Raw genomic sequence first — 17,666 nt, 5'->3', positions numbered from 1 at the left:
GAAGTCAAATAACAGTTTGTTTTCTTTTTCTGTTTAAAAAATGGATTTGGAACAATACATGTACATGCTTTTTTTTAAAGTAAACAGCATAAAAGTATATAGTGAAAAATATATCTCTTCCTCCTATCCCAGTCTTTAATTATTATCCCCAGAGGCAACCACTGTTACCAGTTTCTTATACATTCTTCTAGAGATAGGCCAGGCATGACCAAGCTTGTGTGTATCTATACATCACTGCTCTTTTTACAAGTATCAGCACCTGTTAGAGCTGTCTATTCAAAATAAACATACACTGTTTGGATAGGCCATACTTCATTTAACTTATCTCCCATAGAAGGACATTTAGGTTTTTTCTTATCTTTTGCTGCTATAAACAATGGAATGGAAGCATTCAAGGTTTAAAATAATAAATGAACTTTACATGCAGAATAATTTTGGGGGGAGGAAAGAGCTTATATATAATCACTTAAATCAGATTATGTTTTCCAAAGGGATTTTTTTGTCTTGTCAAACATTATTTTGGAAATTTCAAAAATAACATATTTGAGCCAGAAACATGTCATAGAGGGAAAATATTTTTCTCTTCATCTCTCAGTGAAGTCTGAGACCAAAGTAATTAAATTATATCAATTGCTCCTTGGCTTCTGTGCAAAAATTTAGAAATCTGTTCCAAAAACTCAATGTGAAAGTAGAGCTGGCATATATAATTCAGATTCATTTCTGGTCCCTCAGAGATATTTTTCAAGATAATTGTGTGCTTTTCTGTGCACAAAAGTTACAATTTTAAAACAGTCAGTTTCTGGCCAATAGGGAACAGATTTATCTTCCCACTTGAAACAACTAAAACACTGGACAAAATACATGAAATAATGGTTTTCAACACTAAGCATAAGATGACAAAAGATTATAACCCTGGAGAGATAGGAAGCAAAAGAAGGTGAGCCCTATAATTGCCCAGCTTACTGCCCTTGAGAGTTTCCAGGCTACAGAGCAAGCAGGGGAGACTGAGATGGAGCCCGGTAGACTCCCTGAGTTGACAAGTCAGAGCTGAGGACCTCGGGAAGCCAAAGCAGCTAGAGTTCATAGGGTGGAGTACTGCAAAGGAGAAAGCTATACAAAGGGAGAACCCCAGAGTCTACTGAAGGTCCCCGTAGATATATTCAGTAGAGTAATGATCAGTGTGTGCATGTGAGGAAACTACTCAAGGCTGTGGAATCACCCAAAAGTGATTTGAGGGAACAGTAACCAAAGCTCACACAGGGCCTGGGACATTGCCTGTTCCCACCAGCCAGAGTAGAAAACCTCATAATTTATGGAACATTGGGTAGAGTACTCTGAAGTCTTGTCTCATTAGTGGGGCATAATTAGCTTCTAAACTAAACATCATTCTGGTCCTGCCTAACAAACCATAAAAGCAAGACTCAAAAGGATTAAACTGTTTCCAAGTAACTATATTCCAGAACAAAGCTCAAGAATATACGTATACAAAAATATCCAGTACCCGAAAAGGTAAAAAAATCACAATGTCTGGCACCCAGTTAAGAACTACCAGTCATACAAAGAAGTATAAAAATACAACCCAAAATGAAGAGAAAAATCCATCAAAAGTAATCCAGAACTCACACAGATGTTAGAATTAGCAGCAAGAAAATGAAAGGTTATGATAATTATATTCCATATATTAAAAAAGTAGAGGAAAGACAAACATATTAAGCAGAGATTGGAAGATATTAAAAACTTAAACTTCTGGATGAAAACTAAGAAATCTCAAGAAAAAAATACACTGGGTGGGATTAATGGCAAGTTAGACATTGCAGGAAAAAAAGATTAGTGAATTGAAAAGATATAGCAATATTAACTATCCAAAATGAAATACAGAGAAAATGACTCAAAAAAGAAGGAAAGGGCTTCCCTGGTGGCACAGTGGTTGAGAGTCCACCTGCCGATGCAGGGGACACGGGTTCGTGCCCCGGTCCGGGAGGATCCCACATGCCGCGGAGCGGCTAGGCCCATGAGCCATGGCCGCTGGGCCTGCATGTCCGGAGCCTGTGCTCCGCAACGGGAGAGGCCACAGCAGTGAGAGGCCCATGTACCGCAAAAAAAAAAAAAAAAAAAAAAAAAAAAGAAGGAAAATAGCATCAGTGAACTGTGGGACAACCTAAAGTGGTCTAATACATTAGTAACTGGAGTCTCAGAAGGAGAGGGGACAAAAGAAAACAGAAAAAAATATTTGAGAAAATACTGGCTGAAAAATTTCCAAAACTGATGATACTATAAACCTACAAATCCAAGGAGCTCAATGAACCCTAAGTGCAAGGAACATGAAGAAAACTAACGCACATCAATCAAATTGCTCAAAATCAGTGATAAAGGGAAAAAACCTTAAAAGCAGCCAGAGAAAAAAAGGCACATTACCTACAGAGGAAAAATGATGAGGATGAGAGCAGATTTCTCACAGGAAATGATGTAAGCAAGAAGGGGGGGAGCAACGTCATTAAAGTACTGAGAGAAGAAATATCAGTCTAGAATTCTATATCCAGAAAAAATATCTTTCAAAAGTGTTTTTCACACACTTGATAAAATCCTATGGAATCTACAATAAAGCTATAAGAGCTAATAAATAAATCAGTAAGGTTGCACGATAGATTGATACACAAAATCTGTTTATTGCTAGTACATAGAAATACAATAATCAGAAACTGAAATTTAAAAATACCATTTAAAGTAGCATAAAAATTATAAAATACTTAGGGATCAATCTGTCAAGGATATGCAACACTGGAAACTACGAATATTGATGACGAAATTAAAGAAGACCTAAATAAATCGAGAAATATACTGTGATGTGGGTTGGAAGACTCAGTATTGTTAAGAAGTTAACACTCTCAAAATTATTTAATGCAATCCCAATCAAAATTCTTATAGCTTTTTTGTAGAAATTGACAAGTTGATTATACAGTTCACACTGAAATGCAGATCTAGAAAAGCCAAAACAACTTTGAAAAAGAACAAAGTTGGAGGATTAACACTCCCTGATTTTAAGACTTACAAAGCTACACTAACCTATGTAGTGTGGTATTGGTGTGAAATAGACAACAGGTCAATGGAACAGAATAGAGTCCAGAAATAGACTCACCTGTGCTTTAACAACTGATTTTTAACAAAGGTGAAGAGGCAATTTAGTGAAGAAAAGATAGTCTTTTCAACAAATTGTGCTGGAGCAACTGGAAAGCCATGTAAGCGTAAAATAAAAATTTTTTGATCCACATGTCACAGCATATACAAAAATTAACTCAAAATAGATCATAGACCAAAATGTAAAACCTAAAAACTATAAATCTTTTGGAATAAAAAATGGAAGAAAACCTTTGTGACCTTGGGTTACACAAAGATTTCTTAGATATGACAGTAAAAAATCATTATCCATTAATCACGAACTGAGAAATTGGACTTCATCAAAATTAAAAACGTCTACTCTTTGAAAGACATTCTTAAGAGAATGAAAAGATAAATCACAGAGTGGGAGAAAATATTTGCAAATCATATATCTGATAAAGGACATGTATCCATAATACATAAAGAACTCTCAAAACTTAATACAAAACAACCCAATAAAGAAATGGGCAAAAGATCTGAATGAATACTTCACCAAAGATGAAATACATACAGATGGAAAATTAGCATAAGAAAAGATGCGCAGCATCATCAGTCAGGAGGGAAAGGCAAATTAAAACCACAGTGAGATACCACTACACATCTATTAGAATGGCTACAATTAAAAGGACTGACAAATACCAAGTACTGGCAAGGTTGTGTGGCAAGTGGAGCTCTCATACACTGCTGGTAGGAGTGTAAAATGTCACAGCCACTTCGGAAAACAGTGGGCAGTTTCTTAAAAAGTTAAACATATACCTACCGTATGATCTAGCCATTCCACTTCTAGTTATTTATCCAAGAAAAAAACAAAATGTATGTCCATAAAAGCAGCTGTCCACAAATGTACATTTAAAGTATATATAAAGGCAGCTTTATTTGTAATAGCCAAAAATTGAAAACAACCCGATGTCCATCAATGGGTGAATGGATAATAAATAAGCTGTGGTATATCCATACAATGAATACTACTCAGTAATAAAAAGGAAGGAGCTACTGATACATACTACAACATAAGTAAATCTTGAAATAATTATAATGAATGAAAAAAGCCAGACAAAAAAAGAGTACATACTGTATGATTCCATTTATAAAAATTATAGAAAATCCAAATTATTTTATAGTGATTGAAAGCATATTAGTGGTTGTCTGGGGACTAAAAGAAGGGGTGGGGGGAAGGAGACCTTACAGTGGGCATGAGGTAACTTTTGGGAGTGACAGATTTGTTCATTACCTAGATTGTGATGATGATTTTTATGGGCATATGCATATATCAAAATATATCAAATTGTACGTTAAATATATGTAGTTATAACTGACATATTGTATGTCAATTATAAATTCTCCTGAACACTTGATTCTTATTTTGTAAAATAATGAGCTTGACTAGCTATTCTCTAAGTTCTCTCCAGGTCCAATATTCAATATTCAAGGATTCATATTATTCTTTCTAATCATATATGGAGGAAAAAAGTAGAAATGAGGAGGAAAATAGAAGAAAAGGCGGAATGTTTGATTCTAGACTCTAGTCAGGCACAAATCTCCTTACAGCAAAAGTAAATTGTCAAAACTAAGATACATCCCCACATTTTATAAACTTTAGGTATAAAAATATTTTAACCAGTAGGAGGCATGTCATAAAATCCAAAGTACTAAAGAACAAAATCTCTTATACTTAACTATAATATTTTTGCATTTTTTGAAGTTTATTCATATACACTCTCCCTCTTGATCTTGGCCTAACCCATGAAGGCAGCAGATTACTTACCACTTGTCAATGCACTTCTGACAAAAGCTGTGAGCACAAGGCAGGATGAGGTCAGCTCGACCATCCATACAGATACAGCACTCCTCCTCGTCAGTCAGCTGCTTTACCCTGCAATGTGAAAACTGAGCTGGAGCAATGATATTCTCTGTTGTCACTGTGCAGTAAACTTTGTTTCCATTGCCTTAAAAAGCATTATCAAGCATCTATGTGCCCTCAACATAAAGCACAATATGACTCATGCAATATAAGAGTAAATTAACTTATCTTTTAGGGATAGCAAATATATTAGGGAAGAAGTACTAGAGGGGCAAATTCCATAAAGAAAGGACTGGATGAAAGATAAATCCTGAGATGGTTAAAAGGAAAATATGGACCAAAACTGGAAAATAACTTAGCCCATTTTAATCATATTGAATTTTTATAAATGAATTCAACCAATATATGATTTATGCACCATAAAGGATACAAAGCTTTCTAAAATAGGGATCCTGCCAACAGGGTCTTGTTATGCTACTGCTGATAATGGGCATATAAATGAAAGAATAGCTTAGTCTTAAGGATCAGGTGCTTGCTATATGAAATACAAAAAGAGTTAGAAAGCAAAGTTATTTGTCCTCAAAGAGCTCTTTCATCTTGGGAAGAAAAGAGATATTGAACCTTCTACTCCAGCCACAATTCTGAATGCCCCTGAATGAGCCAAGGACCTTTGTATGTGGTGTTTTCCTTTCCTGGCATACCCTTGTGAGTTTGGTAAACTCCAACCTCAGTTACTCAGCTCAAGATGCCATCTTCTCTATGCTCTCAAAACCAACATTTTCCTCAGTTAAAGGACTTAAATACTGTATTTTAATTGGCTATTTGTTGTTGGTCTATCCATACACTGTAAGCTCTTTGAATACAAGGAGTTTGTCTTAGGTTCTCAATACATGTTTCTTGAAGTGATTTTAATTTGCTTTTAATCTTTGTGCTATTCTGTAATTTTTAGGTTTACTTCATCAAGCATGTACTACTTTTATAATTATACAAAAATTAAATGTTTCAAAGTATGGCCACTGGACTATAAGCTTCTTGAGGGTAGGAACTATCTCTAACATGTTTTTATTCCCTGCTGTGCTTATACCACTGTATATAAGACACTATATACTACTTTAAAATCTGTCAATTTGTATATAGAAGATAAGCAAATGTCAAATGTGCATTACATGTAGTAAGTGCTAAGTAAAGAAGGAAGAAATGAGTATATTTCAAACTTGTCAGAAAGATGAGGTAGAAAAAATGATAGGATTTCGACAGACAGAGGATGTTCTATGTGAATAAACAAAGCTATAGAGGTAGGAAAAAAAAACCCCAAAACTCTGTATATGTGTGTAACAAGGAGGCTAGCATCATGCTCCGGGGAGAAAAATAAGAGAAAAGATTGCTTAAGTATAGCAGAGATAATCTGATCCTTGTATGTCAAAATAATAAGTTTAAACTTGTTCTGACAGAGTTTAATCAAGGGGAAAGTGAACCCCCATTGGAAATAATGCTGTAGGAGATTAATTGGGAGAGCAGTATGGAGGACAGTCTAGAGGGAGGAACACCAATCAGATCCTTATTTCAGCAATTCACCTGGGAGATAATTAGGGCCTGGTCTAAGCAGCATTACAAAAGACAAATCATCAGGATGTGGTAATAGATTAAATGCTATGCTTTAGCAATGCATAAAAGAGGGCAGCCCCTGAATTGAAATGGGGAAACTTAATGAAACCCTAGATGGATGTGGATCTAATGTTACTTGAATTTTTCTATATCTATTCATTTAAATGTTTAAATGCCTTTTAGGTGCCACGTATTGTGCCAGACCCAGAAGAACTAGGGTCTCTGCTCTTGAGGAGTTTACAATTTATGTCTAAGGACATGGACTTGGGTGTCAGTAGCAGAGAATATAATTGAATCCATAAACAGTGACAGAGTCCTGAAGGTTAGAGTTTAAAACAGAGGAGTAGAGGGTTACAAAGAACAGCATTCTGGATGGAGTTGAAAGAAAGAACAGGAGACACAGAAGCAGCCAGCAGAAGCTGTACTATGTTCACTTTTCTTGCTACCTTCCTAGCAATACAGTGACCAGAAGAAGGAAGGAGGAAGAGTCTTGCTCTGTTTGTCCTTATTAGACCACTTGTAAAGTGGAGAATTCAGTTCTCTGCCCCCTACCTGAAAGACAAATTGACAAATAAAAGATCATCCAGGAAAGCCTCTGGGATATAGAAGAGACCTATACAAACAAAGGCCGAAGGAACTGGGGAGGCTTATCCTGGAGAACAGAGGCTCAGTGAGAATTTGATTTCTGTTTTCAAGTATTTGAAGGGCTGAAAGAGAGAACAGACTTGTTTGGTGGATTTCCAGAGGGCAGTGTCACTGAAATAAGTAGAATACAGTAATAATTTAAGAATAATGATAGTTAACTTTTACAGACTTTTTTTTTTATGGGCCAGGCACTGTTCCAAGCATTTTATTTATTTAATTTATTTATTTTTGGCTGCGTTGGGTCTTCGTTGCTGTGCGCAGGCTTTCTCTAGTTGCGGCGAGCAGGGGCTACTCTTAGTTGTGGTGCGCGGGCTTCTCATTGCGGTGGCTTCTCTTATTGTGGAGCACGGGCTCTAGGCGTGCGGGCTTCAGTTGTGGCTCATGGGCTCTAGAGCGCAGGCTCAGTAGTTGTGGCACATGGGCTTAGTTGCTCCGTGGCATGTGGGATCTTCCCAGACCAGGGCTCCAACCCATGTCCCCTGCGTTGGCAGGTGGATTCTTAACCACCGCACTACCAGGGAAGCCCCCAAGCATTTTACATATATTAACTCACTTAACTCTCCCAAGAGTCCTATGAAGTAGATCTTATCATTGTCATCCTCTTTTAAAAGATGAGGAAACTGAGGAAAGAGAGTTTAATAACTTGTCCAGAGTGACATAGTAAGGAGTAGAGCCAGGATTTGAACACAAGCAATTTGGTTCTAGAATCTGTCCTGTGCTGCCTTAGGAGAGCCAGATTTTGTCTCTGAGGAAAATAATGCAAAAGGGAAAATTACATAGTCATTAAAGCTATTTGTGAATCAAAAGGCTTGCCTTTCTGAGGCAGTGAGTCCCTTACAGCTGCAGGTGTTCATGTACAAGCTGGACTACCACTTGGCTAAATGTGGTTAAGTCTCACTGTGCAAAGTGCTATCCATGGATGAGCAGTAGTGACAACACCTGGGAACCTGACAGAATCTCAAGCTCCTCCTCAAAACCAGTGAATATTAAAGTTTAAGAAGCACTCTAGTATAGGATCTTCCTGCACTAGAGAGTACTAATGCAGAGGTTGCAAGCATGGCTGTATTGCCAGACAGGCCAGAATGTGAATCTCAGCTAGGCCAATTTCTAGCCGTGTCATTTATTTGTCTAAACCTCAGTTTCTACATCTGTAATGAACCAATAATTGTATTCTTATGGGGTTGTTGTGATTTAATGAGTTTATATGTGTAAAGCACTCATCACAATGCCTAATACCCTACAAGTACTTAATAAATATAAACCACTAATAGAAATAGGCACCAGATGTAAGGCTGAACCAAATAAATACCTCTTAAGATCCCTCTCAACTTGAAAAGTCTGTTTTTCTATGAACTAAGTGTATCAGGGTGTAACAAAAAAACCCAAAAAGCATACAAAGGCAAGAAGCAGCCCTAACCTACCAATCAGGCATTGAGTTTCCCAGTCTCAAGGACACATGAAAAGGAATAACACTCTTACCTCCTTCATTACAATGACTGCAATAAGAAAAAAGTATTACTTTCAATTAATTTGCTACCATCGAGCTTAGTAAATACTATTTACTAGTAAATACTATTGTCAACTTTCAAAATACTCAAAAAAAAAAAATCACCATTCTGAAGAGGGAGAGGAGAAAAAGCAGGAAATCAGACGCCTGTCTTTGAAAGATTAACTTTACAAAATACAGGAAAGATAAGCCAAAATCCTGCCTATAATACTCTAAAACTCATTTGGCATTTCATCAGCAACACTTGTACAGCCCAAATGTAGAAAACCAAACAATCCTATTAAAGATAAACAGGACATGATAAGTTAAAATACAATCTTACTACAACATAGTATTTGGAAACCAGGTGGTTAAGAATGGATCGGAAAATGCAACTGTAAATGGAGCAATAAAAAAGAAGTTCTTGTTAACCATATTCTTAACTTGAAGTTAAAAGACACTGTCAATTCAGATTTGTGCTGTCTACCCTGTATGACAATAAGACAGGATGTCAACATGTCTTGACCCACATAAGGCTTTTTCCAATGAGGCATTTATAAAGTTAAATAATGGTCATGGTTGTCAAATGGCAACAGGTGGGAGTTTTCACATGCCAAAAGCATTATAGAGAAGGAAAAGAAAGTTTAGATAGAACAATAATATATTAGGCCTGAGTAAACAAGCACCATCACAGAAAATGCTGTCTGACTTCATTTCCTTCTGGTAACTCAGTACATGCAATATGTGCACCAACTACTTGTTCATTCCTGAATGGACTGCCAAGTCCTGGAGACAGTATTTACAATGTTAATGCTCCAATTAGTCAGATATCTTTAAGAAAAACTGGAATGGTTTTGCCAGATTCTTGGACCTAATTCCCTGAAGAGCTTTGATTGTCTAAGAACCTAAATGCCTATTATAAGAGGGGTATTAACTATATCCTTTGTCATTAAATGCAAGCAAGTAGAGCGGAGAGTGGATTCATGGAAACTAGATTGACAGAAGCATTACCTGGTGTGAGCCACTTTAGTTTTTCTTTAATTTGGCACTCTAACAATGTCCTGAAACACAGAATAATCCAAAAGCAGATCTGGGATATAATATCAACTGAGACAAAAAGTAATGTGATTTAAGATGTCACGGAGAACACCAGCAAAAACATTAATGCGATTTCAGTACTTTGCATGTTGGAAAATAAGAAAAACATGGTATTTATGAACTGTATACCTTCCCATCCAAAGACTAGCCTGACAAGATGTTACAGATGATGAGTTTTCATCAGGGTCTTCAGAGGTGGAGCTCTGTGCCAATACTCCTGCTGCTTGACTTGTGATGTCTTTATAAAGCTGAATAAACTGGTACAAATTCATGATCCGTGATGCTTCCACAATGCCACTGCTTTTGTTAATCTAAAAATACAAAGAAAATGAAAAAAAAAAAGTTGATAATTTTTTTGATCGATTTTTCCCAAAAAAGGGGAACAAATATTTAGTCAAACATCCTAGGAAACAGAAGTTTTCAAAGTTTGCAAATTACCTAACAAGAGAGCAAGAGTCTGAGCAAATGAATAATATCATGTCCCCTACATTTGTGGGGTTCAAAATATACAATATTATATCATGTGATACTCAAAATAACCTGTAGGGTTGATTAGCCATCATCCTGTTTAGTTGTTGAGGTCAGGCAACTTTCCCAGAATTAAGAAACTTATTTTAGAGATCAGTATTGACAATCCTTTTCATTTTAATTTATTTAAAGAATTTTTTTTTAAATTAAGGTTCAGTTTTTAAAAATATTTATTTATTTATTCATTTATCATTTATTTTGGCTGTGCCAGGTCTTAGTTGCGGTATACAGGATCTTCGTTGGGATCTTTAGTTCCAGCATGCATGTGGGATCTAGTTCCCCGATCAGGGATCAAACCCGGGCCCTCTGCATTGGGAGTGCGGAGCCTTACCCACTGGACCACCAGGGAAGCCCCTATAGAATTTTTTAATTAAAGTTTTATTTGAATCCAACAACCACATGCCATTCTACTATAACTGAAACAACAGATTTCCTTCTTGAATATCTTAAGTTCTATTATATACCAAAACTTACAATCTGGAGACATGAGAAAGTGAAGTACAATAGTTAGGTTATATAAAAAAGACATGATTATAGCAACATTTCAATATTTTGAATAAAATAATAATATTTGTAACTAGCATTTATTATTACTTGAGAAGGCAGTAAGAGAAAAAACAGAATCAAGTATGAATCAGATTCCACTGTGAAAATGGTAGAACCATCTCTAATAATCAGAAAATTCATTAAATTTGGGGAAGGTAAGGTCTCTATAGAGATGCAAATATGTAAGATTCTTTGTAATAGAAGACTATACATGGGGTAGAGAACAAATAAACAGCATTAAAGGTGACAGGAATTTATACAGGCTTACAAAATAAGACTTTCAGAGCTGAGGAAACTGGGCCAGTCTTCCTCTGGAACTGCACAGTTCAGAAATTAGGGAATAATTCATATAAACTTGGTATTTAATAGCAAAGCTCATCAAACTTCTATTTTTTAAATTGAAGTATAGTTGATGTACAATATAAATTACAGGTATACAATATAGTGATTCACAATTTTTAAAGGTTATACTCCATTTATAGTTATTATATTAGCTATATTCCCTGTGTTGTACAATATATTCTTGTAGCTTATTTTATACCTCATAGTTTGTACCTCTTAATCCCCTCCCTTTATATTGCCCCTACCCACCCACCCCTGCCACTGGTAACCACTAGTTTGTTCTCTATATCCGTGAGGCTTCTTTTTTGTTATATTTGCTACAAACTGTAATTATTATAATCATACAATTCACATAACAAATAGTTATCGAGTACCCATTATGTGGGTGTTACACGTACTATGTGCACTGCTCTAGGCACTGGTGACACAGTGTGTAAAAACCAGACAAAAATCCCTGTCTTCATGGAGGTTACACTATAGGTAGGAGAGACAGACAAATAAAATACAGATTAGATAAGATGGAAATAAGTGCTATGGAGAATATTAAACAGAGGAGAGAAAATGCTGAAAGGCTACAGGGAAGGCCTCACAGAGTAGGTGACATTTAGGAACTAAAGAGGTGCACGAATCAGTCATATGGATATCTGAGGGAAAGAGCATTCCAGGATGACAGTCAAGCGCAAGGGCAGAAGTGAACCTGGCAAGGAGCCAAGCGTGGCTGGAACAGAACGAGAGAGAGAGAGGAGTGGTTGAAGATAGAGTTAGGGAGTGAGGTGGGGACAGAATGTATAGAACTTTGCTGTTCATAGTAATGACTTTGGTTTTTACTCCAAGGGCATGGCAAGTCACTGGAGGGTTTTGAGCCAAGGAGTAATAAGATCTAATTTCATTTCAGATTATGAATGGAATAGACTGGTTATTGTGCTGAGACTAGACATAATGGGGACAAGGGCAGAAGCAGGGAGACGAGTTAGAAGGCTATTGGAATAATCCCAGTGAGAGATGATGGTTGCTAGCAATAAGGTGATAGTAATGACAATGGTAAGAGTTGGTCACATTCTGAATATATTTTGAAGAGAAACTTGACAGGATTCACTCATACACTGACTGTGGGGTGGGTATAAGAGAAAAAGAGAAGTCAAGGATGACTCCAAAGTGTTGGTCTAAGTAAAAAGACGGATGAAAATAAAATAATTCATGAAGCTTCTTAACAGCCACCTTAGTCCATAATTTTAATTAACCCATTAATTTTTCTAATATTATTCCCACAAAATATTCCATTTAAACATTATTTAGATTATTTTTTTATAATGTTTGAGTATAACCGCCACAGCAGATAGCAGATACTCAGGATAAGGTCTTACTGTAAATTGGCTTTCAGTTGCTTAAGATTAAGAAATATAAAATTTCAGTCTACTATCAGCTTTTTATACTGGACTTTAACTCTATTTTTCTAATGTTAACACTGACTTCTCATAGAGTCTTTCAAAAAGAAACTAAGAAATGCAAATAAAACATTTCTTTAGATCTAAAATCAAGAAAAATTATACAAATGAAAGGTCTGATTGCCTATGTTTTTAATACTTTTGTTTTTCTAACTTAGAATCTTATTTTAAGGATGATGTTTAATCACCATAAAGATATAATGGTTAGAGATACTGAGGCAAAAAAAATTTTTTTGACTAATAGTAAAATCAAACATTAATTGTGTGTTTGCCAAAGAAGAGCAACAGAAAACTAAGGGATCAGAAATCTGCTACATTCATATTCCTACAGTTTTCTACAATTTCTACTGGGACCTTCAATGTGAGCTGAGTAATTTATAAAACAAAGATGGAGAATATAATTTAGGTACTACACTATATCAATACACAAGGAAAGCTTCAACCTATCCCAGTCATTTAAAATGAGAATATTTCTTCAACAGATTTTTGTTCACTCAACATATATTGAGTTCTTACCAGGTACTAAGAATTACAGGCTGTAAGAGATACAAGGATGAATCTAGACAGAGTTCCTGCTCTCAGGAGCTTAATATCTTCTAGGGAAACTAAGAACCTAAACAAATAATTTTAGTCATAACGTAAAATTTAATCATGAAGTATAAATAAAGTGCTTTTGGAGTTTAGAAGAGCTAAAAGAATTTCTTTAGGTTAACTTTATGGATGAGATGGTATTTGAGGTGGACCTTTAAGGAGACCTCAAATTTAGACATGCAGAAATAAAAGATGTGGCAGAAACTACTGGCTGATTATCCAAATGCCATTCCCACTTTTTACTGTGCCAGTAGTGCCCTAATTTTGTTTTGGTGACTACCACTCCCTGAAATGACTCAGGAGTCAATCCTTGTTAGTCTCATCTAAACCAATCACAGTAATCACATCCCCTCTGCCAGTGTAGGTGTAAGAAGGGGAATGTGAGCTAATATTGACCCAATGAGTTTGAAAGAGGGATCTGCTAGGTCTTTGAATTAACCAATCGAGGAGCTACTTTATATTAGGATTTCTTGATAAGTGAGAAAATAAATACTGTTTTTGTTTAAACTGGTGGAATAGGGTTTTTTTGTGACTTGCATCTGATGGCAATTTAAACAACAGAGGAATGGACATTCTAGATGAGGGAACTCAGTGAGCAGAGGCATCGAGATAGGAAAGTAACAGCTATACAGCCTTAAGTTAGCTAAGCCTGGTGATTGCAAAAGGGGATAGTGGTAAAACAGAAAAGATAGCCTTGGAGCCATATTGTAGAGGGCCTCAAATGCCAGGTCAAAGAGTTGGGACTATTTTGAAGCCAAGGAAGAATTGCTGAGGAATTTTAAACAGAAAAGTGATCTGATGAGAGCTGTGCTTTAGAAAGGTTATTCTCACAGCATCATAAATTAGAACTGAGGTGGAGTCAAGATGGCGGTGTAGGAAGACGTGGGGTTAGCGTCTCCCCACAGCTAGGGCAACTGCCAGCCAATGGTGGGAGACTCTGACACCCAAGGAGATGTGAGGAACCCAAAAGTGAATTGGTAGGACGTATGGGGGACTGAGGCAGGAGGACAAGTGGAGGCCAGACAGGATCGGTGTCCCTGAGGCCAGAAAGATCAGGAGAGGCAGGCGGGAGGGACTCTCTGGGAAGAGTGGGAAAGGAGTGGGGGGCAATTGCCCTGCCCATTCGGGCCCAGGGAGCCTGATGAGGTCCCAGGCTGATCCCCTGCCCTCAAAATCCCCTCCAGGCCACGTGGGTCCTTGGAGGTACAGGAGGGAGGCCAGAGGAGATCAGGAGAGGCAGGTGGGAGGGGCCCTCCCAGACCGGAGGAGAGGAGAAGAGGGCGTTTGCCCCACCCATTTGAGCCCAGGAAGCCTGCTGGGCTCCCAGGTGAGGTCTGCTGCCCTCTGAGACCAGGGGTGGGGGGCACACCTGGGCCCCTTCTGTTCCTTGAGCCTAAGCTCCACCCCCCACAGCCCACAGGGCCTTTTCCAGCCCTGTGGGTCCTGAGCATTGTCCCTGCCCACCACCCAAACCTCACCAATGTTTAGGCCCCACCCTCCACAGCCAAGGCCTCCCCCTCACCCTTTTTTTTTTCTTTTCCTCCCTCCTCTTTTTTACTATTGTGGTACTGATGTACCTTCTGGTTATTGATTCATCTATATTTTCATTTTTATATTCTTCCTAACATATCTGTTAGTTTCCTAGTCTAATTTTATTTTTTATTTTGTTATTGTTCTTTTTTTATTTTCCCACCCCAGGTGGCTGGCAGGATCTTGGTTCATGAGCCTGGGGTCAGGCTGAAGCTCCTGTGGTGGGAACTCCGAGTCTGAACCACTGGCTAACAGAGAACCTCAGACCCCAGGGAAAATTCATTGGAGTGAGGTCTCATGGAGTTCCTCATCTCGGCAGCAAGACCCAGCTCTAGCCAATAGCCTATAAACCCCAGTGTTGGAAGACTCAGGCCAAACAACCAGTAAGACAGGAATACAACCCCACTCATTAAAAAAAAAAAAAAAAAAAAAAAAAATGAGATGGCAAAAAAACGTCACAGTGCTCGCTTCAGTAGCACATATACTAAAATTGGAATGATACAGAGAACATTAGCATGGCCCCTGCGCAAGGATGACACGCAAATTCGTAAAGCGTTCCGTATTTTTACATATGTATATGTATAGCTGATTCACTTTGTTATAAAGCAGAAACTAACACACCATTGTAAAGCAATGATACTCCAATAAAGATGTTAAAAAAAAATATGTCACAGATGAAGGAGCAAGGTAAAAAGCTACAAGACCAAATAAATGAACAGGAAATAGGTAATTTACCTGAAAAAGAATTCACAGTAATGATAATAAAGATGATCCAGAATCTTGGAAATAGAATGGAGACACGGATTGAGAAAATACAAGAAATGTTTAACAAAGATCTAGAAGAATTAAAGAACAAACAAACACAGATGAACAACACAATAACTGAAATGAAAAATACTAGAAGGAATCAATAACAGAATAACTGAGGGAGAAGAACGAATAAGTGAGATGGAAGACAAAATGGTGGAAATAACTGCCAAGGAGCAGAATAAAGAAAAAAGAATGAAAAGAATTGAAGGCAATCTCAGAGACCTCTGGGACAACACTAAATGCACCAACATTCGAATTATAGGGGTCCCAGAAGAAGAAGAGAAAAAGAAAGGGTCTGAGAAAATATTTGAAGAGATTATGGTTGAAAACTTCCCTAACATGGGAAAGGAAATAGTCATCCAAGTCCAGGAAGCACAGAGAGTCCCATACAGGATAAACCCTAGGAAAAACACACCAAGACACATATTAATCAAACTAACAAAAATTAAATTCAAAGAAAAAATATTAAAAGCAGCGAGGGAAAAACAAAAAAATAACATACAAAGGAGTCCCCATAAGGTTATCAGCTGATTTTTCAGCAGAAACTCTGCAGGCCAGAAAGGAGTGGAAGGATATACTTAAAGTGATGAAAGAGAAACACCTACAATTAAGATTACTCTACCCAGAAGGATCTGATTCAGATTAGATGGACAAATCAAAAGCTTTTTCAGACAAGCAAAAGCTAAAGAGAATTCAGCATCACCAAACCACCTTTACAACAAATGCTAAAGAAACTTCTCTAAGCGGGAAACACAAGAGAAGAAAAAGACTCACAAAAACAAACCCCAAACAATTAAGAAAATGGTAATAGGAACATGCATGTAGATAATAACCTTTAATGTAAATGGATTAAATGCCCCAACCAAAAGACACAGACTGGCTGAATGGATACAAAAACAAGACCCATATATATATATGCTGTCTACAAGAGACCCACTTCAGACCTAGGGATACATACAGACTGAAAGTGAAGGGATGGAAAAAGTTATTCCATGCAAATGGAAATCAAAAGAAAGCTGGAGTAGCAATACTCATATCAGATAAAATAGACTTTAAAATAAAGACTGTTACAAGAGATAAGGACACTACATAATGATCAAGGGATCAATCCAAGAAAAAAATGTAACAATGATAAATATTTATGCACCCAACACAGGAGTACCTCAATACATAAGGCAAATGCTAAAACAACCATAAAAGGGGAAATCGACAGTAACACAATAACAGTAGGGGACTTTAACACCCCACTTACACCAATGGACAGATCATCTAAACAGAAAATAAATAAGGAAACACAAGCTTTAAATGACACAACAGACCAGATAGATTTAATTGATATTTATAGGACATTCCATCTGCAAGTGGCAGAATACACTTTCTTCCCAAGTGCACATGGAACATTCTCCAGGACAGATCACATTTTGGGCCACAAATCAAGCCTCAGAAAATTTAAGAGAACTGAAATCATATCAAGCATCTTTTCTGACCACAACACTATGAGGTTGGAAATCAATTACAGGAAAAAAACTGTAAAAAACACAAATACATGGAGGCTAAACAGTGAGATACTAAATAACCAAGAGATCACTGAAGAAATCCAAGAAGAAATTAAAAAAATACATAGAAACAAATGACAATGAAAACACGACGCCCCAAAACCCATGGGATGCAGCAAAAGCAGTTCTAAGAAATTGCTAAGTTTATAGCAATTCAATCTCACCTCAAGAAACAAGAAAAATCTCAAATAAACAATCTAACCCTACACTTAAAACAACTAGAAAAAGAAGAACAAAGAAAACCTAAAGTCAGTAGAAGGAAATAAATCATAAATATCAGAGCAGAAATAAATGAAATAAAAATGAAGAAAACAATAGCAAAGATCAATAAAACTAAAAGCTGGTTTTTTGAGAAGATAAACAAAATTGATAAACCCTTAGTTAGACTCATCAAGAAAAAAAGGGAGAGGACGCAAATGAATAAAATGAAAAAGGAAAAATCACAACTGACACTGCAGAAATACAAAGGACTATAAGAGACTACTATGAACAACTATGTGCCAATAAAATGGACAACCATGAAGAAA

At 36.9% G+C, this 17,666-nt stretch overlaps 1 protein-coding gene and 1 non-coding gene across 9 annotated transcripts in view; one reads left to right on the top strand and one right to left on the bottom strand.

Annotated features, from left to right (window-relative positions):
- RNF141 (ring finger protein 141) overlaps window positions 1-17,666 on the bottom strand; it is a 58,549-nt gene that overhangs the window by 13,790 nt on the left and 27,093 nt on the right. For 5 of the 8 annotated variants that reach the window (XM_022555817.2, XM_089915170.1, XM_089915164.1 and 2 more), the window contains 2 exons: window positions 9,921-10,102; window positions 4,922-5,029 (listed from right to left, as the gene is read on the bottom strand). In XM_022555817.2, coding sequence (XP_022411525.1) covers window positions 4,922-5,029; window positions 9,921-10,102 — 290 coding nt within the window. The other 3 variants (XR_016393820.1, XM_089915165.1, XM_089915167.1) reach the window with 3 other exon arrangements.
- Window positions 15,234-15,340, top strand: LOC115803277 (U6 spliceosomal RNA). Its single transcript, XR_004023965.2, has one exon. It is a non-coding gene; the product is annotated as a U6 spliceosomal RNA (small nuclear RNA).

This window comes from Delphinapterus leucas, chromosome 7, assembly GCF_059928025.1.
Source record: "Delphinapterus leucas isolate spDelLeu-1000000601 "Yukka" chromosome 7, BTC_Dleu_Yukka2, whole genome shotgun sequence".
NCBI lineage: Eukaryota > Metazoa > Chordata > Mammalia > Artiodactyla > Monodontidae > Delphinapterus > Delphinapterus leucas.
Note: the sequence above shows the minus strand (reverse complement) of the source record. Positions and strands in the feature narration are given on the sequence as shown.